We start from the raw sequence: 22,599 nt of genomic DNA, 5'->3' as shown, positions 1-22,599 counted from the left end.
GCTGATAGATGCACAGGTATCACAGAGTCTTTGAACTTTGAATGACCAACACTGGCTTGGGCCCTTTCTAATTCCTCAGTGGTCCACACAGCTAGAAGCTCAAAGGCAAAGCATTTCCACTAAAGTTGCTAAAGAGGGTCCAGAGTAATAGTACAGCAAGTAACACTCTTGCCTTGCACACAGCTGACCTAGGTTCTATCTCCGGCATCACATATGGTCCCTGAGCACCAACAGGAGTGATTTCTGAGGGCAGAACTTGAAGTAACCCCTGATAATCACTGGTGTAGCCCGCAAACCAATAAATAAATGAACACAGTTGCTAGAGAGAGAATAAAATGCAAAAGCTTCACTGAAATTTTATTATTTTTGAGGAGACATACCCAGAAGAGCTCAGGGAGCCATACAGTCCAGGGATCAATCTCAGGTTTTCCATATGTAAAACATGTTCTCTAGCCCTTTGAGTTATCTCTCAAGCCCCGACTCACCCTTTGGAGAGAACTACATACACATAAAGGTTATAGAAGAAACTATTTTAGTTTGGCTCATTTTCCTTCTCACTCCACTGCCTGAGGGTCAATGTGTAGAGTACTTATTTCTATTGCCAGATTTCTACATGTATGTGAATGATATAAACTTGAAAGACCTTAACATTGGTGGAGAAATTTAGTTGTAAGAGTTTGGAGATAGACAATGAAAGAGTGAGAGATGTATAGGGTACTAACGCCACCAGTCATCAGAACTTTAATTAGATATGTACCCACCAAGGGTGGGGTCAATGATGGAGACAGACATCTGCTGTTTCTCAAGCCCTCCAGTCCCCACCCAGTGTTGTACTTTCTGCTTCAATGACTGGTACAGAAATGTTCATCATCCATCCAGCAGGCCCTCCAGACGTTCTCATGCTCACACTGCAATTTTGGGTCCTCACCAGAGAAGAAGCACCTCTTCTGCAAAAGGACTCTGCTAGTTGTAGTGACACTAGAGGTTGTCTGCAGACCTCAAGAAGTTTGATTTTCACCATGTGGCTTCACTTCAAAATCTACCCCATTGCCAGACATGCTTCCATTGTTCCCCAGCCACATGCCTCCTCCATGGGATGATCGTCTAGTGCTTTCTTCACCCTTAGAGACACATCACTCCTTCCAATTCACAAAGCCTCCTCCTGGCTGGCATTTTCATTCACTCCTCCCAACTCTCCTTAGTATAGAGAACATTCTTCCTGCCCAAAGATCAGAGTGCTTGGTGAGTGGAGGTGAGGGAACAGAGTAATGGTACAGTGTTTCATCCAGGCTCATACAACTGGTCTTACTTCAGGGCTTCTGAGTGGAACTTTTGGAATGTTATTTCCATGATATGAGTGGCCCCTCTTCCCTGCTTGTAAAGCAGGAAGCAGAATGTCTATAGAAATCACCAGATTCATTTCATTTGGCAGTTATCTGGTTAATTTTATCAATGCGGCACTAAGTATCTTACTGGGGTATTTCACACCTAGAGCTGTGTCTAGCCCTATTATGACTGACTTCTCTAGCCCGAGCAGCAGCATGGCTCCGCATCAGTATTTTCTGGGAAGCTCGTATATGTCAAGCTGGTCCACGTTCTCCTAAGACCCCCTCCTGGGCAGTGGATAATAAGAATTCAACTTTTATTTGGAGCAAAAGTTCCCTGGGGGTCACATGGCCCAATAACAAAAGATTATGATTTCTTATTGGTTTAATAGCATCTATTTTGTAATTCCAAATGTGCTCTGTTTTAATTGGATTTGTTAAAGGAACAGAAGGGAATAGGTGCCTTACAATTAAAATAAAATATTAGGATTATTAGTTTAACAGACTAGAAACCCCAGTTTATCCACCAACATATTCAAAACATACAAACCGACAACACATGGAAAGCAGTGAAGTCAAAAACAGAGAGGAACAAGCAGTGGCGGCACCTTCCCATCCAGAGATGAACCATAGCTCATCACCCAACACGGCTGAGGCACTGCTGGAGCAAGACACACACGACCTAGGGCTTCTTTCTCAAAGCCATCATCTCCTTTGCCTATGAGGGATAAATACCAATAAATATCGACCCTCAAACCTAGGGGAATGGATGTTTCAAACTTCATGGCAGATGCCCACCTCCCCACTCCCATCCCAGCACCCTCAGTTTCCTGAGTCTCTGTGCATCCTTATCCCTCTTCTGTAAAGAGGACAGTGAGAGTTGCTGCATTTAAAGGCAGGACTGAGGGTGAGGGCAGCCTCAGAGATTGTTGTGACTGTGGGAGGTCCAAAGACTGGGGCATGGATAGGACATCCTAGTGAATCCACATCATAGCCAGGATTCCAGTGACAAGAACCTGATTGGGGGTCCCAGCAGGCACCTGACTTCAGTGGCTTCCCTGGTCCCTAGTGTAAGGCTTTCCGTTAATGGTTTTCAACCTTTACTTATCCAAGGACAGGTGAATCTAAGAGACACAATTTATGAACTGCCAAGGTAAAAATAAAAGGCATTATTTGTAATAAGAATATTTATCTCAATAGTATAATATTATAAGAGACAAAGAGTCTCTTGCCCGCATGCCTGGCTGTCTTCCCCGGGGCCCCTCAGAGGGGATGGGTTCCAGCTTCCCTCCCCACCCTGAGCAGAGCTCCCGGCGGCCAAAGACCACTGGAACCTAGCTACAGCCATGCTGGAGGCCCCTCTCCACATGTTCGGACAGGCTTCATGCATGAAGGTACCGGCAGAAGAACCCAGGTGTGTGTAATCCCATCAACAGCCAACATCCAGAGACAGACTTAAAAGCAAGCTCTCAGAAGCACGTGGCCACTTTGCGTGATATCTTTAGCCTACTTCTCCCTCTGGGAGAAACTGGCAATCCTCTGAGAGTTTCCTGCCCACATGGGACAGCCTTGCAAGCTTCCCATGGTGTATTCATATGCAAAATCCAGTAACAAGCTGGATCTCATTCCCCTGACCCTGAAGAGCCCCCAGTGCGACATCGTTAGGAGGGCCGAGTAGAGATAGACTTCTAAGATCTCAGGGAAAGGATGAAATGAGATGTTACTGAGCCTGTCCGAGAAATCGGTGATTAACGGGATTTCGTGATTCGTGATAGTGATCTCAATATTTATCAGCATTTATTAGTGTTGCCACATGTGGTATATGTCAATAACTAACTTTTTTATGGACTAACAGGAAATTGCTGCAAGTGGAAAGTTCAAAACCCCCATTGCTTTAGAAAACTTTGTCATGCAGGATAAGGAGGCATCGTTTTATTGAGGCACAGAGCCCCCTTGAGCCATAGGGTGAGGGAAGTTCTCTTCCACGTCCCATAATGTGCAAATAATGGTGCACATTATTTCTGCACTGTTCCCCCATTTGGCCCTGATGATAACCTGTTGAGATGTGTACACAGTAGACACCAGTGTGACTGCTGCAGGAAATGTCCCCCTTCATTCCACAATAGGCTTTGCTGTAGGTTCCTTGAAGGGGAGCCTTGAAAGTTAACTCTCAGGGAACAGCTGATCTTCCTATGGCCCTTGTTGTTCTTAGGGTGTGTGCGTGTGTGTGTGTGTGTGTGTGTGTGTGTGTGTGTGTGTGTGTGTGTGTGTGTTTTGGCAGGACTAGTGTAAGGGTTTGGGCCATACCTGACAGTCTCAGGGGATATTTCTGGCTGTATACAGGAGAGACCATGGGCAGTGCTCAGGGGATCATTTGTGCTGCTGGGAGTTGCAAGGTCTCCCACATGCAAGACAAGCACCTTCCTTTCTGTACTATCTCTGCAAGCCCACCCGTAGCACTTCTAAATTCATTCACTTGTTGCTTCATCAGATATACATACTGGAGAGCCACTGTAAATGAGGTGCTGTTTTATGTGACACACAGAATGTAGGGTCTATTCCTGTCTCAAACAGATGACAAAACCAAATGTACCGCCCCAGAGAAGAAATAGGATTCTTGGAGATAGGAAGGGTGTTTCAAAAAAGAGAAACAGGAGACAGAAAGACATAAGCCAGAGGGGAGGAGGAGAAAGGGCAAGGGGAAGGGGAGCTAGGGGGATAAAGATGGACAGGTGGAAGGAAACAAGGAGAGCAGGATAACTATATGACATTTGCATCAGCTGTTTCATCCTTCTAGAATGCTCTTATCTTAGATATTTGCTTCTCTGACTTGGTCACTTTCTTCAAGGTTTTAGGTAAAGGTACTTTTTCAACCTCTCCCCAGTCCTCTGAGTCCTCCATTAATGGTGCCAGCTGACACTCACCCACTCACTTAAAGTGATTAAACTGATTAATTTCTTCTCTGGGACTTACTGCTAAATATATTTGGCAATGGACTTCTGGTGATGTTTATTTTGTCATGCCTTTCACTCATATCTCCTAGTGACTCTAAATTCTTCAAGTCCAGTGCTCTTGTCTGGTCTACTGAGGCATCCCAGTGCTGGTCACACAGTAGGTTCTCAATTTATTAGTATTCAAATGGGGGGAATTTTAGGTGCTTGACAAGATCTGTCCCAGTTTCTGTGCCCTTAGAAATGGTCTTCTTTTTCAACTCTTCAAATTCTATGAAGTCACTCCCATAATGCTATTTAAATTAGGTGTAAGAGAAGAATTGTGTGTGAGAGAGACTGTGTTTGTGAGTTTTTAGGTGTATGTGAAATTGTGTGTGTGAGATTGCATGTGTGTGCATGTGTGTATGAGGGAGAGTTTTAAAACTATTTCACATATTTGATTCAAAGAGGGATATATGAAAAAATCTTTGACAAAGACAAGAAAAAAACACATAGATGAAGGCCTGGGCATGAATGGGCAAACCTGGCTCACATCTGAGCTTTTTCCTTCCTTCTAACATAGTATTACACTAGGGATGGTTCCTCTTTTAGTCTCTTAGTTTCCTCAGGTAAATGGGGCATGAGAGGGCTTTAAATGGGTGAACTATGGTTAACTCTAACAGTGGTTGAGAATCCAGTTTTCCTGACAGCTATTGCAGATGGTGGAAGACCTGAGCTGTGTCCTCACAAGAACAGACATACATGTGGCAGGACATGGAGAGGCATTTGTCTGAGGCAGCTTTCTGCTGTCCTGACCCCCTGCCTGCCTGGAAATGTTGGAGTCTTGTGGAACGGTTAGCAGGGTCAGACAGCCATTCTTGCCTCCCTTCAGAGATGATTTCTGAGAGCCAAGCACAGATGGTGGTGGTTTTAAGAACCTCTTAGGTGCCAGTGCAGTGGTCCTTAGCATATGCACAGGGGGAGGGAGGAAGGGGGTGTTTGTTTAAACTGTGGCTAAACTCTCCTTCCAGAGGTGAAGGGCATTAGACGGATTTTGATCTAATTTTCTGAGGGATGCTTCAGGCTAAAGGCAACCAAAAGCAGTATGACTTGTACATACAGCACTTGTACCAAAAAAAATGCTGTAACTTGTAATCTTTTATTTATTTAATTTTTTGTAGAAATGTCTTCTAGATTCAGGCTTCCATTTCCTCTTGAGTCTTTATCAGATTTATTGAAATATCAGATTTTTGTTTATTTTGATTTGGGATTACATCCAATAGTGCTAGAGATGTCCTCCTGACCCTGCTCAGGGATCACTCCTGGTGGTGGTCGGGGAGGACCCTAAGTCATGCTAGGGTTTTGAACTGGGGTCTATAGGATATAAGACAAGCAGCTTAATCTCTGTGTTATCTCTCCAGTCTCATCTAAAATGTTTTTTGAAATTTTATTAAATAACAGTGATTTATAGAGTTATTGATAGTTGGGATTTAGATATATCATGTTTAGCACCAATATCCCCACCAGTGTCTACTCTAAAGGTTTAACTGAAGCATTTAATACTATCTCCATTAAGACCAAAGGCTGCTTTGCAGGTGACCTTGGCAAACAGATGTAAGACACTGGGAAAGATGTGAACGGGGGGTGACCAGCGCTTTGTTTAGGTCAGGTCAATACTTCAACATTTTCCCAATGGGCAGTGCCCACGTATCGCCCTCTGCTCCTCTCCTGTTATGTCTGTTCCACTCAACAGAAGGCAGCTGGGAAGGTAGTGACTTAGAGGTCAGTATGCCACCTCACTTGTATAACCAGCCTAGTTTTAATTAGGTGCTCAGTTTAGTGATCTGCAAAAAGAGTCAGACAGGTAATTATAACAAGTAAATGTGAAATAACTAGTGTGTGCTTGTGAAATGGTTGTTTGTGAAATAACTAGTGCGCAGTGAAGATTCAATGATGGTCATATGGCTGCTGCACTCAGGGCTGTTAAGATAATAATAAAAAACAATGATTCACCTAAAAGCACCTTATTAACTGTGTCTCTCAAGTAAGTGCCCCCAGAGTTCTTGTCAAATAATTTTTGCTAATTCACAGTGGTACAAGTCTTGGTAACCTTTGAAGCAAATTATTGATAATAATTTTAATACTAATTTAAAAAAGACATATCACAGCAATTTGTTTATATGATGTTCATTTGTCCACTTTTAAACTCTACACCCATGACTCATTTGCCCATTCATTCATTATTCACTCATTCCTTTGTTCAACTTTAATTTTAGTCATTCAATATGTAGGTCAGGATCACATCAGAAGTGATGCTGTAAGCAAGACAGTCATCATTACGTTTCTTAGAAAACTCTGCTTTGAGGTTGAATAAGAACAGAAAAACCAAAAAGGGCTAAAAGATGGCTCAAAGGGCTGAATGTACACCAGAGGCTCGAGTTCGAGCCCAACACCACATAGTCTCACAGTACCTGCCTGGGAGGAGCACCCCAGACACTGCCAGCTATGGCCCCAAGGCCAGAATAAAATAAAAGACAAAAAAGGGGGGAAAAGACCTAAGGTCATTTCAGTTGGCTTAAGTTCTCTGTGAACAGTAGATGCTAATGGTTTGTAAGGGACTGCCAATGAGAAGGATAGTTGGCTTAGAGACATCATTTGTTGGGGGTTGTGGGTGTGTGGGGTGCACACCTATCAATGCTCTGGTGCTACTTCAGCCTTAGTATTGGGGGGGTGGGCCTGGCAGTACTGGAGGACATACAGTCCCAGGCTACCACATGCTCCAGCCATTTGAGCTAGCACCTTGACCCTTGAGATGACATTTTGTGTGTGTGGGGGGGTGTCGGGGGGCACACCCAGAAGTGCTCAAGGATTAGTCCTGGCTCTGCAATCAAGGATCACTCTTGATGGGGCTCGGTGGAACACATGGGGTGCTAGGAATCAAACCCAGGTTGACCGCATGCATGGTAAACACCCTATGCACTGTACTATATTGCTCCAGCCCACTAAGGTGACATGTTAATTATGGGCACTCAGATAGGGCCACATGGGAGCATCTGGCGAAGAACTCAGGCTGGAACTGGGGTGGGGGAAGGGGATGCTAAATGCCAAATACTAAGCCTGGGTATTTAAGAAAGAGGAAATGCTAGGCCCACTGGAGCAGGGGGAGCAAAGAGAAGATAAAAGGTGAAAGCCAGGATAGAGAAGAGGCCAGGGACCAGTATGACAATAATAGCTGGAAATAACAACTTTGGACAGGAACTGAATGGGGAAGTAGGTAAAGGGATATACCCGATAACCTATAAGTATCTGTATTGCAAACCATAATGTCCAAAAGCGAGGGATAGAGAGAGAGAGAGAGAGAGAGAGAGAGAGAGAGAGAGAGAGAGAGAGAGAGAGAAGTGCCTGCCACAGAGGCAGGGGAGAGGAGGGAAACTGGGGACATTTGTGGTAGGAAATGTATACTGGTGAAGGGACAGGTGCTGGAATATTATATGACTGAAACCCAATCATGAACAACTTTGTAACTGTATATGTCACAGTGATTCAATTAAAGAGAGAGGGAGAGAGAAAATATATATAGATCAAGGGGGAAAATATGAAAGCTAAACTAGAGAGAGAGCCCAATGGGATGAAGTTCATGGCTGGACCTGGAAACCCATCTCAGTGTCTGACACTGCAGGGTCTCCTGATCAGAGAGCTGGTAGTAGTTCCTGAACACCACTGGGTGTGGACTCAAAACAAACCAAAGGATGAAGGTTGGTAGAGGCTGCCTGAGGTGGGTCATGTGGAAGTTTATGTGTAAGGACAGTAGAGCTAAGGAAGGGAAACTAAATGAAGACAGGCCAATTGTAAGCAGGAAAGGAAGACACAGCATACTTAAGGAGGTGGCGGATTATAGTATATATTCAGGATATGTTGGTAGAAACGCATCAAAGAACATGCTGTTGGTTGAGACTCTTCCAGATTTCATGGGGGGGGCAGAGGGAGGGAAGCAAAAGAAGCTGACAGTCTAGTGGGCCTGCATTTTCTATATACTTTCTTTTCTGTTGAAGTCTAACTCAATGTCCAAACAATTTATGTGTGTTTCTCATTTAATCCATCCCGCTTATTTTTACAAAGCACTGAACTCTTAAGGACATGTCCCTTGCCAAACTCATACACTTGTCAAGCAGAGATAACATCTGCTTGGTCCCCTCTTCTTTGGGCTTAGCTGCCATTTGGCATTTCCAAGAGTTTGACCTGACAACATCCTGTGATCAATTTGGCTGTTAGAGGCTGGCAGGGAGACTCCTGACTCATCCTGTTTTCCAGATGCTAGCTTACACTGAGCTACATCTGTGGGGAATTTCATCCTAGTGCAGGTCAAGTGCCAGCCTTCTGGTGCCCAGGCCTTATGGTTTGTTCCTTATAAAAGAAGATGCATGGAATATCAGACCCACTTCTGGGGATGGCGATGAGCTCCATGGACGAGATGGGTAGAGCACTTGAAAGTTGGAAATGATCTATAGCTGGTTATAAACGGTGATGACAGTCCTACATCACATACATTCAGAAGAGCAGGTACACACATTGTATTTTTTCCATGGATCCCAGGGACCAGGAGACAGCACCTACCTTTATCTTTCCCATCACCAAGATGATGCCTTATTGCCACTGAAAAAATATTGGGCAGCAGTGGATATCCTTGGGGCCATAAAGAGGAAGCTGGATACACCAAGCACCCTAAAAACTGATCTCTAGATAAACATCGGATTCAAACCTCTGTTTTCTCATCTCAGCTGAGGCTCAAGCATATGAGTCAACCAGCTTAGAGACTAGTCACAGCTCTGTGTCCCCTCTAGCACCCCAGGATATGTGATTTTGACCATTTATTTTTAACCTTCCTTATTTCATTACACGTATTTTGGTACTTGGTTTACCCAATAGCCATATGACTTATAAGTATAGTGAAAAACAGCTAGGTGCCAGATTCTTCAAAACAATAGCATAATATTTTTCTACCCCAAACTGTGTATTGATAACGCTGCTATAGGCCAAGCATTTTATAGACACTATAATTAATTTTTTTTCTTTTTGGGTCACACCCGGCGATGCTCAGGGCTGACTCCTGGCTCTGCACTCAGGAATCACTCCTGGCAGTGCTCGGGGAACCATATGAGGTGCTGGGAATCGAACCTGGGTCGGCTGCGTGCAAGGCAAATGCCCTACCCGCTGTGCTATCGCTCCAGCCCGACACTATAATTAATTTTTATACTTGCCTGATGCATTGTTTTTCTGCTTTGCTGGACAGATATGACAATTCAAGCTCAGAGAGGCCAACTGACTTGCCCAAAGTCAACAAGACTCAAAGAAGGGAAATTTTTACCTTTGCCCATTATGGCTGGCAAGCTACCCGTGGCATATTCGATATGCCAAAGACAGTAACAACAAGGCTCACAACGGAGACATTACTGGTGCCTGCTTGAGCAAATCGATGAGCAATGGGACGACAGTGCTACAGTGCCCATTACACCTAATATGGAAACAATGATAGGAGCTATATGTTCCGGTGTGTTCCACAAAAATTTACTCTTTGTGAGGCTCAGTTCAGCCTAGGCCTTCACCACTCGTTAATGTGTTCATTTATTCAGGAAAACTTGTTTGCCTTCAGAAGTCTCAAAAGAGAGATAATAATGGGGCTGGAAAGTACTGTGAGTAGGGTGATTGCCTTACATGCAGCCAACCCGCATTCAATTCCTGGCATCCTATATGGCCCCCCAAAACCACCAGGAGTGAATCCTGAGTGTAGAACAGCTTAAACCCTGAGCACCGCCAAGCTAAAAAAAAAAAAAAAAAGAAAGAAACAGAGAGAGCAGAGAGAGAGAGAGAGGATGATGATGAATCCTCCTATTAATAGCCTTATTCAAATGAAGTTATCTCAGATTCCAGCTTTCTGAGTACCAAAATATTCTCTTTTTTCCCTGTGCAAACAAGGGTAATCAGGTGGTGAAAAAGTTCAAACACTAGTCTCTATCTACTTATAAAATAGAAAAAAATGCTTCAAAAATTGGAGAAAGAAATCAGACTGAGACATAACTCCCCTCAACCCCCACTGAAGTCCCACCAATTCAATTTACCTCCCTTCCGTAGCTCGACCACAGGCCCAGACCCCAGAGGACACCTGCCGGGTCCCCAGCTAGTTGCCCTTCCTGGCTGGGGCTAAGGGCCAGCTTCCTCCTCTCTTAAATAATGAATTAGCTTACGTCTGAGGTTTGTAAATAAAACACACGGAAGAACAGACCTCTCTAAAGTTGCTTGCTCAAAGGAGGAGAGAGAAGATCAGAGTTTGAAGTGGTTATTGCTTGGCAAAGTTTAAACAAATCAGTACATGCAGGACCACCACCAGAGAAAACTTACCATGTTTGTGAGTCCCAGTTTCTCCTCAACCATGCGACAGACTAGTCACCAGGCAACAGGATGTGTGGTGCTGGGAGTTAATTAGCATAATCTCCATGCAAGCCTGTAAGAGGAAAGGACAGCCCTGCTGAAACCCAAGCTTGCTTGCTTGGCTTGACGCCCTGCTTGCTTCCATGGGGAGAAACTCCAAGCCTGAGCTCCCTGGTGGGATTCTTCTAACTTGCAGGGGGCTTTTCCCCTCCTCACTTCCCTCAGCAGTGCAGTGGGTATATCACAGCATTAGGACGGAACCAGCTGGCTTCCATGGCGACCACCAGAAGTGACACTGCTAAAGGAGGGGAGTAAGCCATGTTTGCTTACAGGGCAAATGCCTTCCTTCCATAGCTTTCAGACCCATTAAGCAGCATTCTACTTCCTTACAATTTGTCCATTTTTTTCCTGCTCTTAAGTATTAATGCATCGGCAAAGTGTTTGAATTCAATCACTTCTTGCAGGTTTGGCTTTGCATTTTTTAACATTATAAAATTAGAATCACTGTAATGTCATTAATAGTAGCCAATTATCAGTAATGATTCTCAATTTAAATTTTGAATTAAAAGTTTATATGAGCTTCTAAAAATCTATATTTTGAATGAATGCACAATAATTGAAGCTGGTAGTTTTCCGTTTTTTGGTTTCAACTGGGCACTATCATGAATTACGTTGTAATAAATTTTTTTGTTGTATCTGGTCAATCATTTTGCTTAGTTTTCTTCTTTAAACTAAATTTCCCCAAATTTAGAATAATTATAAGTTAGGTTAAATATTAAGTTTATTATGCAAATACTAAATAACAATGTAGAAAAAATAGGAAATGCATATAAGAAAATAAAAATATTTTTAATTGAACAAACAGATATTAGAAGATAAAATAATTATCAAATAAATAAATTTAAATTTACAATAAATCTAATCAATATAAGTTGGGGAGTTACAAAAGCACACAATGAGATTGTTTAAATTTAAAAAGAAAATAAATTAGAGATATAAACATGGATTTAGCTTAGACAATAAGTGAATTTAAATTAATTAGCAAATGAAGCTAAATGGAAAATTAAAAATTTAGCAGCAATCCTACTACCTGGTGTTTTTATAATTAGAATATTCATAAAGTGCATAATGTAAAAATTAAAAATAATAAACTCAGAGAAGCAAAAATGAGATCAATATTTTAGGGAGGAAAATATACAAGATGATAAATACATCTTAAAATGCAGCTATGTAAAATGTCCTAAAAACAAAAGACCTTTGGCATCTATAGGTAGCCTTGTTTTATATGATTTCCTAGACTTACTTACTACACCCTGAATGAACGATTTGAGGCTCTTCCTGTTCCTGGAGCAAGCAGATATCACTGGGCTGCACTAGCTCGCGACAGGGACAAATGGAGACATTACTGGCGCCTGCTCGAGCAAACTGAAGATCAACGGGACTACAAGTGATACTTACTACATTTATAGTACCATGTTAATGGCATGAGTATGTGATGTTAACTTGGTAACTTTGCTAATGCTCAATTAATTTTCCCTTTTGAAAAACAATATATTAGCTACCATATTTATAATAGTATTAACTTTCATGGTTTTCATGAACAAAGTTATTACATCTTCATTGCCACTAAAGTGTCTGGATCTTCCACCATTGTTTTGTTTGTTGGTTTTATGTTTGGGGGACCACACTGGAAATTATCAGGAATTACTCGTATTTCTGTGTTCAGGAATTACTCCTGGTGATGCTTGGGGAAAAAATGGAATGCTGGGGATTGAACTAGGTTGGCCACATGCAAAGCAAATGCTTTATCCACTTTATTACTGTTTGTTTGGGGAGTCACACTTAGCAGTGCTCAGGGCTTACTTCTGGCTCTGCACTCAATATCGCTCCTGATAGATAAGGGGGACCATAAGGGGTGCATGGATTGAACTTGGGTCAGGTGCAGGTATGTGCAAGCTAAGTGCCTTACCTGCTGTGCTATCTGTCTGTCACTGCCACCATTGTCTTTGTTACTTCTACTCTTTCCCTTCATGCCCACCCTTTCATTCCCTCCCACTGCTTGGTAACCTCAGTTTTGAGATCATCTAATACTCTCTTCCCTTGTTTTGTCTCTCTATATACTACAAATGAATGAGATCACCTAGTATTTGTTCTTCTCCCTCTGATTTATTTCACTTAACATGATGCCTCCCAATTCCTTTCAAGTTTCAGTCAACTGCACAATTTCATCTTATCTTTCAGCTGTGTAGTATACCACAACTCTTTTATTCTTTCATCTATTGTTAAACATTTGGGTTGTTTCCATATCCTGGCTATTCTATTTGTGTTTCAATAAACATAGACATTCATATGTCTTATTGAATTAATGATTTTCTGTCCTTGGGAATAAATGCCAAGAATCAGAATTGCTTGATCATATGGAAGCTCTATTAGTTTTTAAAGAAGTCTCCATATTGTTTTCCAAAGAGGTTGAACCAACATGGAAAGTATCACGTTAAGTGAAATGAGTCAGAGAGGGATAGACATAGAAAGATTGCATTCATTTGTGGAATATAAAGTTACAGAATGGGAGACTAACACCCAAGAACAGTAGAGATAAGGACCAGGAGGATTACTCCACAGCTTAGAAACCGGCCTTGCATGCTGGGGGAAAAGGCAGCTCATATAGAGAAGGTCCACCAAGTAAAGGGTGCTGGGAGGGCCTGTTCAGGATGGGCGATGCAGGCTGAAAGTAGACTATAGTCCAAACATGATGGCCACTTAGTACCTCTACTGCTGGTACCATTGGTGGTAGAAAATGGGCACTGGTGGAGGGATGGGCACTTGACCACTTTATGACTGAAACGCAAGCATGAACGATTGTAAGTCTGTAACTGTACCTCATAGTGATTCATTAATAAAAATTTTTTTTAAAAAAAGAGGTTGAACCAGATGACATTCTCAGCAGGGGATGAGTGTTCCTTTTCACCATATCCCCACCAATACTAGATGTTCCCAGCATTTTTGAAATAGGCATTTTTACAGATTGAGATTCTATTTCATGGTCGTCTTGATTTACAGTTCCCTGATAATGAATGATGATGATTACTTTTTAAATATTTCTACAAACCATCTGTATGTTCTCTTCAGGAAAATGTTTATTCATCTCCTTTCCCCAATTTTTTACGGAGTTATTTTATTGTTATTGTTGTGATTACTTTATATACCTGGAAATAAGCCCTTTGTCTGATATATTGTGTGCAAATGCTTTCCCCTCAGAAATAAGATTTTGTTGTTTTGTTTGATTTTTTTCTCTCTTCATCTTTGGAGGAAAAGCTTGTCTTCAGAGTCAGAGCTGTAGGCTCCCACATTTTGTTCTGGTAATTTCTCTGCACAGGCCATATGTATTGGGGGTGCCTGTTCTGCATCAAAATTTGATGTGCTCCAGCAAATCATCTTGACTTCCTTACCATGTGCCCTGGCCCCTTACTACAGACTCCCAGTTTTTCATCTGTAAAATAAGATAATGGCTACTTCATTGAGTCTTTGTGAAAATTAGACAGCAGATAAGTTGTCTTCGCATTGAGTAGTGCTTATGATTATGGTTCATTGTTAATATTAGGTCTAGAATTAAGTTTCTACATGTCAAAGATATAAAAAAAGTGAGGACATTGCAACAGGAAAGTCAATACCCTGTCAATACTAGTGAGAGATGCCCCTGGCTGAATATCTCTTCATGGGTTTTAGAGACCTATAATATACCTAGATTGACCCCAATTTTCTTGGGAAGAGAGAAAAAGATTAAATTGTATTTTTAGTACCAGTTCCCTAGCTTCACATGGGACAACACTGATCAGGCCATACATGGTTTCACCAGCATCACTCAAATCATTTGCTTTTTCTGGAGCTTCACCCTAGTGAAAGGGTGGGATAGACACTGCATTAAGACAAGACAAGGCGGGGCCAGAGCAATAGCACAGCGGGTAGGGCGTTTGCCTTGCACGAGGCCGACCCGGTTTGATCCCCGGAATCCCATATGGTCCCCCAAGCACCGCCAGGAGTAATTCCTGAGTGCAAAGCCAGGAGTAACCCCTGGGCATCACTGGGTGTGACCCAAAAAGAAAAAAAATAAGACAAGGCAAGCAAGATGAACTATTTGCCTATCCTAAACTATTTCCTACCCATTATCAGACATACTTTTCCATTTTGCCAAGAGGCTGAGTTATCTTCATCTTGTGTTTCCTGACACTTCTCACTTCGAGTCATCTATTTCACCACATCTTCATGACTATTTCCAGGAAAGCACAAGAGTCTTGTGATGAGGCCCCTGGACTTTGGCATGTGCCCACTTTACCTCAGGAATCTTCATTCTTTACTGGGGTGCCTGCAAGCTTTTTTAATTTTAGCACTTAGATGATAGTCCTAGACCCTAGATCAGAAAAAGAAGGAGGATAGAGACACCCAGATGGCATTCCACCCTGTGCTGAAAAGATGCTGATTTCAGCCAGATGGGTTCTTTGGTTAAGAGAAACGTTTTGGGTGGGTTAGCCTAGCTCTGAAATCCCCTTACAGTTTGCAATACCTGCCTCTCAAGGGAAGAGGTGAGTTTTGGGTTGTGATGTGACCCAGGGTAGAGTGAAGGTGTTAGGTGAAACTGATCCAAGGGGAGTCACAGACAAGATCTGGAGGCAAGCATGGACAGTGATGAGTGTTAATATAGACAAATCCCCAAGGCCATGTAACAGTAGCATGGTGCCTCTAAAACACATGTAAAGGCTGAAGGACAGATTCGATTGAAAATGAATTTGTGGGCTAGAAAGATAGCTGAGGAGAAGAGTGAAGGGGTTTGCATGCAGGAGAGCTATATTTGATCTCAGGTACCTCATGATCCTTTGATCATATTTACCAGAAGTTGCCTCTGAGCACCACCGGATGTAACCCCCCCAAATGAATTTATTAATTTTTTAAAATGTATCTGCTTAAACTAAACTCACTCCTCACAAGGATGAATTTAAACACAGACTAATTACTACCCACAAAGCTCTGATTAAGAGAGTCTGAAGTTCTGACACCTGCCTTGGGGGTGGGGTGGACTTCTTAACATGGTCCTCAGTTCCTGTCCTACTGGACCTCCTGCAGATTAAACAGAGGAACTCCTGATTCCTCACTGACTTGGAGTGGCTCTATACTTCACAGCTGCATTCCAGGTTGACTAAGACCCTTGCCCTATGGGCCCCAGCCCAAACTCAGCCATTTTTTAACTCTTGTGCTATCTGAGCTCTGATATGGCGTGGTTGTACTAAGACCACGCAACAAAGTACTGGCAGCTCCAGCAAAGTCTTGCCCAGAGACTAGTCTGTTGTGTCACTTTGCCCCTCCTGTGGGTAGGAAGGAGGGGATCTTGCTTTGCTATGTCATAATAATTGGCTATAATGATACCCCCCCACCAAGGGAGCCTTGCCCTGACCAGGCTTGCTCTCTCACCACTCCAGCCAAATCTGGAGAACAAAGGGGTGGTACTTCAGAGCCACCAAGCAGTAGGGCAGAATTTGAACCAAGGTTCTATTCACTCCAAAGTCAGTGCGCTTTCCCACACTGCCTCCACTATACTGCAGGGAAGCATTGCAAAACCAAGAGCCATATTGGCTATTTTTCTTAATCTTGTTTTTGTTTGGGCTGGGGGAACACCTAGCAGTGCTTAGGGCTTGCTCCTGGCTCTGTGCTCAGAGATTACTTCTAGAGAGGCTTGGAGATGCAAACCCAGGTTGGCTGCATGCAATTGCTAAAGCCTTATCTTGTTTAACCTTAAACTTACTGGTGAAACAATGTGGCGGATAGATTCTTAAAGAAATACAGTACCAGATAATGTCAAAATTTATATAAACCACTCTCAAAGGTGTTAGAGTTGTCTTTAGAGTGATAGGGATTTTTAAAAAAGATTAAAAAAATATTAGAACTCACTTTTGCTTCGAAGTCCTGGCATTGTTAGTAATGATGTGTTTTCCTGATGGTGGTAAAATCTTAGGGATCTTCCTTGGAGCTCATTTTTGGTTGAATGTGGAACATGAAGGTGAAGTGCCTTTATTTCTGTATAGCATTCCGTAAGGTGTCAATGTCACAAAAGACCAAAATAAAATTCTAGAATCTCTTCTGAAAGACAAAAATGATAGCAACTATCTTTCATTTCTTAGCTCCTAATAGACATGTTTTGTCTATCCTCATTATACTCCAAACTTCCATAATAAAGTAGCCAGCTTAGCAAATCTTGCCATACCAACTCCCTTTTATTATATCCCTATCAAAGTCATTCTATGTCCTTTTCAAGCTGGTGACTCTCAGCACTTCCCATTTGGGCTCTGATTTTTTTTTATAGGCTCCAAAACAAGTTTCTTTTAGGAACTGGGATAGGTGAAACTTGTAATGGGAGAACCCAATCTTCACTTGAACCTTTGCTACCACAGTAACAAATGTTACCAGGATTTCTTTGGGTCTGTTGTGTTGTTTTCCTGGATAAAATTGATCAAATAGATGATTTCCCTGTTGGGAGGAGAGAAGGTGAACTCAACCTGGATGCTGCTTTCTGCTTATGAAAAACCTGCAAAGGAAATAATAGCATGAGGAGGGATGAGGAGCTTGGAACAGACATGAGACAGTGGTGATGTGATGAGAACATGAGAAGAGACTTCCCTGTTGGGGCCCATGGGAAGGCAGATCTCATCTGGGTCGAGTCTAGAAGGAGCTTGGGTATAGGGAGGGGAATAGGGAGAATGCAGAGAAGGGTGAGTCTCAGGGCGCCTGAACGGGACTGGGATCGAGGGCTTGGCTGAGAAAAGGAAGCGTGGTTTGGTCTGGTTTGGTTTGATCTCTATATGGGTGAAACTACAGGTATGATCTGGTTTGGGCTGGGCTGTGTTGTATTGGGTTGGTGGAACATTTCAAGCAAAGACTGATCTTGACAATGAAAGGAAAGTCTTCTGGAGTGATGTGGGGAAAGAAAAGTTAGAAAAGGATATGTTGGAAGTGAAGGAACTGAGTTTTACAAATCCTTGCTCAACTTCTAACCTCTTTTTCTACCAGATTTGTTAACATATGCTATTTCTTTAGTTTGATCTGTGTTCCTATGTACTGTAGTAACTGAAACTGGTTATAGCCCTTTAAGAGGAGATTTTTGGCAATAGGTAGCAAAATTGAAAACACCTGTATATTTTAGTGGCATCGGCACCAATAGTTTATCTCATAGATACACTTACAATTGCATTCAGAGATTATGTCTATTGCTGGTCACAGGAACCTGTGGACAAGGACAAGCTTGTCATAGACAGCAGTTCATTGACGCACGGATCCCACAAAGCCAGGGAAAGACCAAGTGTGATGGTCAGAAAAATCAATCAGCTCTGCCAGCACAAAGGCACATATGGGTGAAATGTTTCTGGAAGCTGTTTACTTCTTGAGTAGGAGATGTTTAGAGAGTCTTTTAAAATATTTAATCCTCTTTCATTGTATTCACAGTTTTTAAGTCTATGGCTGTGTAAAACATTTGTCAATTTTTTGTATATATGTTAGCATAATATATTTTTACCTGTTTCATATTCACAAAAACTGAGCAGACCTAGATATGACAGTGGGAAAGCCAGGTAGGGATGTCCCTCAGTGTCCATTTGATTGTCACTGTTCTCTTCTCCATGAGCTATCCTTAAAGTGGGGAGAGTTTTGTGACCCATAAGAATGATGGTGATGGGCACAAATTGACTTTTATTGATTTATTTTCTGATAATTCTATTTATGACTCCCTTACATTTTACTGGACCAAGTAGTATGAAATAAATTTGTTATATGCCTGCCAAGGGGGTTGACTGGAGGTTGGGAGGAAACCTGAGGATAACGGTGGAGGGAAGGGAATACTGGTGGTAGGATTAGTGTTAGAGTGTTGTATGCCTGAAACAACTCTATTATGAATAACTTGGTAAATCACAGTGTCTCAATAACTCAATAAACATTCCTGGGGGTAAACACACACACACACAAACACACACACGAGTAAGATTTGGTCTTTTAATCCTGTGTTTTTCCTTGAACACATATTTCCTCTCTTTCTCTCCCCTCACATCCTCCTAAGTAAATTTCATTCAGTAAAAAATAGCTTTTATTCTAAATCTTCTAAATTTATCTTATTTCACAGATACAAAAATTAAGAAAATACACATTTTCATGAAAAATTAAAGCAGGGCTAAGGAGAGAGCTGAAAGGGGCAGTGTGCATAATTTTCATGTGGAGATGAGTCCAGTACTCAGCACACATGGTGCACTGGGAATGATTGGCGTGACTCCCAAGCAACAAATATAGAGTAACCCTTGAACAGTGGCAGGAATGACCCCAAAACTAACAAAAAGTGGGGAGATAAAAGAAAGGGAAAAGAGAGATGGGGAGAGGTGGGGAGTGGAGGGGAGAGGAAGAGAGGAGAGCAGAGGGAAAAAAAGGAGTGGGGGAAAGAAGGAGGGGGGAAGAGAGGGGAGGCGAGGGGAAATACAGCCAGGAGTCACAGACATAGCACAAGGATTAAGGTTTTTCCCATGCATGTATTTCATGCAATTTTATCCCTGGCACCACATGGTCTCTAGAGCACTGGTAGGTGAAACCCAAGAGCACAAAGATGGTAGTAGTCAAAAAACACCGGGTATGGCCCAAACACCCATAACCCCTAAAAATGAAACAGGAAATTAAGAGAATAATGCTGATAGTAAGAACCTAATCCTTAATTGAGCATATTGAGGGCTAGAAGATTTGTGGGGGTAGTCTAACCACTGTAACAGGGAGAGCAACTCTATGTGTTGGGGACATATATGACAATCCTGGGTGCCCAAACCCACAAAACACACTCTCTCTTCCTGTTCATGCCTTGAGATGTCTAGTCACTATCATTTGACTATCATTTTCTGTCCTACAGGAGATACCCAGGCTCTGACAGGAGCATGCTGCAGAGATGGCAGGTACAGTAACCGCCTTGGGGAACTCTGGACCCAAGAAAACCCTCTGGGAGTACAAATCAGAAAATAGTTGAGACTCTAATGAAGAAGAGTGAAAGCACATGGAGGATTGATCAGGAGGAATTTTGTTTTTGTCACTGACCAAAATGTCCCCTGAAAAGATTCCAGACACTCAGTGGCTGATGGTGATTCTTGAGCATTGAAAATTAGTTGGGGTGGGATGTGTGCATGTGTATATACATGCCCAATATGCGTGTATAGGATTCAGCCAAGACATACACATCTGTAAAAGAACACAACTCAAGAGATGCGCAGGGGCTCACACCTTATTCTGGGAAATACACATGGTTCCAATCTGGATGATCTGATAGCTTAGGGGGTTCTCAGTGTAAGGAAGAGATCCCAAGAGGGCTAGTCCTTAGATATCACCTGGCAAGAACAAACTACCTCTTGGCCACTCATCAAAAATTTCCCCAAGGATCAGGCCGAGGAAAGGAGAGAGCATGTTGTGGCACTGATTATTCACTAACTGGCCTTGGTGACTGGATTTCTCTCCCAATACAGTCGCTGTCTCTGTGTGGCACTCTGATGCCATACATAGGGCAAGACTTACCCAACCTGGGGGAGCAGGGGGAAGAATGTGGCTACAGTCCCAGAGGATAGCAGGTTACGCAGCCTGAGGGTTTTCTCCTACTGTAAAGTCCTCTTAGCTCATTTCGTTCTAAAGGAATTGGCAATAAATTTACTCAACACATTTGCTATTATTTTGATCACAATAAGTTCCATTGTTAACACAAAAAAATGGTTTATCTTTTATGTTTATACTTGGCCCACACTAGTGGTATGGCTCCCAGGGATTACTCTAGCTCTAGGTTTGGGGGTTTCACACAGCAGTGTTCAGGGGACCATGCAGTGCCAAGATCTGACCTGGTCTAACCTCTTGAACTATGTCTTTAGCCTAGGCTTGCTATATTGATTTGAGCTGTTTTGTGCTAATTCCTAAACATTCTGCCCTGAGTTACTACAGGAGTTACGGTGGACACTGAGTTGGACAGACTTATACACAAGGTGCACCAGGAGCAGTGGTGGTGTGTGTGCCCTGCTCACACCTCCCCAGCGAAGGTTCCCTGTAGAGAGTCAAGACACAAACCTCCATGGTCCTCATGAATAATGCCTGATGCATTTAGATATTCTCCTCTTTGTCTTTTCTGATAGAAAAGGGATGTGAGCAACTTTGAGTATCTCATGTACCTCAACACCTTGGCTGGCAGGACCTACAATGACTACATGCAGTATCCTGTGTTTCCCTGGATCTTGGCCGACTACACCTCCCAGGTATGATGGCCCTGTAGGTGCCACACAGGTGTCCTAAGAGCACCCCACAAGTCAGTCTTCCGTGATGAAGATTAGTTCCCCCTTGAGTCCCAGGGCTGTTTTGTGCTTGGACCCTGCAATTTTGAGCTCTTTGGTGTGTGACTTCCAGTTCTAATCCCACATATGGGAAGGCAGTCTCAGCTGTGGGAGGGTTAACAGGACTAAGACTACAGCTGATATGCGCACAGGGGCCATTTTGGCTTACAGGAAGGTGGTTGAAAGTATCTACCGAGTTCCTGTCAGGAGCCAATCTAGGTTGGTTCAGTGCAGTCAGTTCCCAGAATCCACACAGACAAGAAGAGACCATGCAGGTAGGATAAAGGGAGAGAAGCAAAGAGCGGAAAAGGCAGGAGAGGGAGAGAGAGAGGGGGAGAGAGAGAGAGAGAGAGAGAGAGAGAGAGAGAGAGCAGATAGAGGCAGAAATCAGTGTCTTGGCTCTCACCAAACCTGGCTGGTCCTGATGAGGGCTATTCTGATGACTGATCACCCCAAGCCTTGGGAGAGGGAACCTCAGTGTTTAGAGGCCCTCATTCATTCGTCTACATAAAACATTAAATCCAGCGAAAGTGGAATTGCCATGATAGGTTGTAGTTTTCATTGCTCTAATTATCTGAGATCAAAGGATGAATGTTAAAACTGCCAAGAATGAAACCCCAAGAACAAAAGTTAAAACCTCAAGAATGAAAGTTAAAATCCCCGCTCACGTGTGGCAAAGTGATGGTTCACCAGCCCCTTTTGTTCAGTCTCCAATTTTAATTCTTTACTGGCATTTAGAAATGGGGACGTGTCCCCTAAAAATCCAATCATCTCTAGAAAATCAGGAGGTGTGGGCACAGTGAAGTCCATTTCTGCCTTTGAATGGTGGGTTTCCACATGTGTTGATCCTCATCAGAGTTATCAGGGACTTTGTCCACCCTTGGCCTTCCCTGGCTTCTGCAGGTGGCTCAATCAAAAAGGAAGAGCGTTTAGAGAATCCCTCCTATGAAGACCCGCACAAGCGGGAGTGTGCATGGCTCTTCTGCTAACATGCAGACATCTCTGTTCAAAGAAAACATCCCTGAGGACCTCTGCCCTAATAACTTCTACACAACTCCACTGCCAAGGGTGGGGAAAGAGTTTGTGTCTTATGCTTCACTGCCTGGTGAGCCTCCAGTGAAAGAGGCTGTTCCCTTCCCCCAAACAGAGGATATCCATCTTTCTAGAAATTCCATTTGAGTCGAAGCAAGGTGCTTGAACTATTGAAGTAAGCTGCTCTGGAAGGGCAGGAGCCAAGAGCCTCACAGACAACAGGAATTCTTTGAAAGTCTCTTTTTGGGAACTGGTAGCAATGCTTTGATTTGGGTCAACTTGGAACAGGTTCAGTGTGAACTCAATCTTCCTCTCCTCTTATTTTCCATCTCTCCCCTATTAAGTCTTTGTGGATCACTGACTCCGAGGCTATAAAACCCCAGCATGCCTGCTAATCACTAGAGGGGGGTCAGACCAAATGACAATAAACCAATAAAGAGAACCATAAAACTAAAGAGCGAGGCTCCCAAAGTCCCCCAAGGCACAGAGGGTCTGAGGGGAGTTAACTCCAGC

General features: G+C 42.9%; 1 protein-coding gene across 1 annotated transcript in view; it reads left to right on the top strand.

Moving 5' to 3' along the window:
* The window catches only part of WDFY4 (WDFY family member 4), a 248,928-nt gene that overhangs the window by 185,398 nt on the left and 40,931 nt on the right, over positions 1-22,599 (top strand). Inside the window, exons 47-48 of the mRNA XM_004607397.2 lie at positions 19,605-19,647; positions 20,860-20,979. Coding sequence (XP_004607454.2) covers positions 19,605-19,647; positions 20,860-20,979 — 163 coding nt within the window. The remainder of the gene's footprint in view (positions 1-19,604; positions 19,648-20,859; positions 20,980-22,599) is intronic.

Source organism: Sorex araneus, chromosome 11, assembly GCF_027595985.1.
Source record: "Sorex araneus isolate mSorAra2 chromosome 11, mSorAra2.pri, whole genome shotgun sequence".
Taxonomy (NCBI): Eukaryota; Metazoa; Chordata; class Mammalia; order Eulipotyphla; family Soricidae; genus Sorex; species Sorex araneus.
The sequence above is the reverse complement of the archived record's forward strand: the minus strand, read 5'-3'. Positions and strand labels throughout refer to the sequence as shown.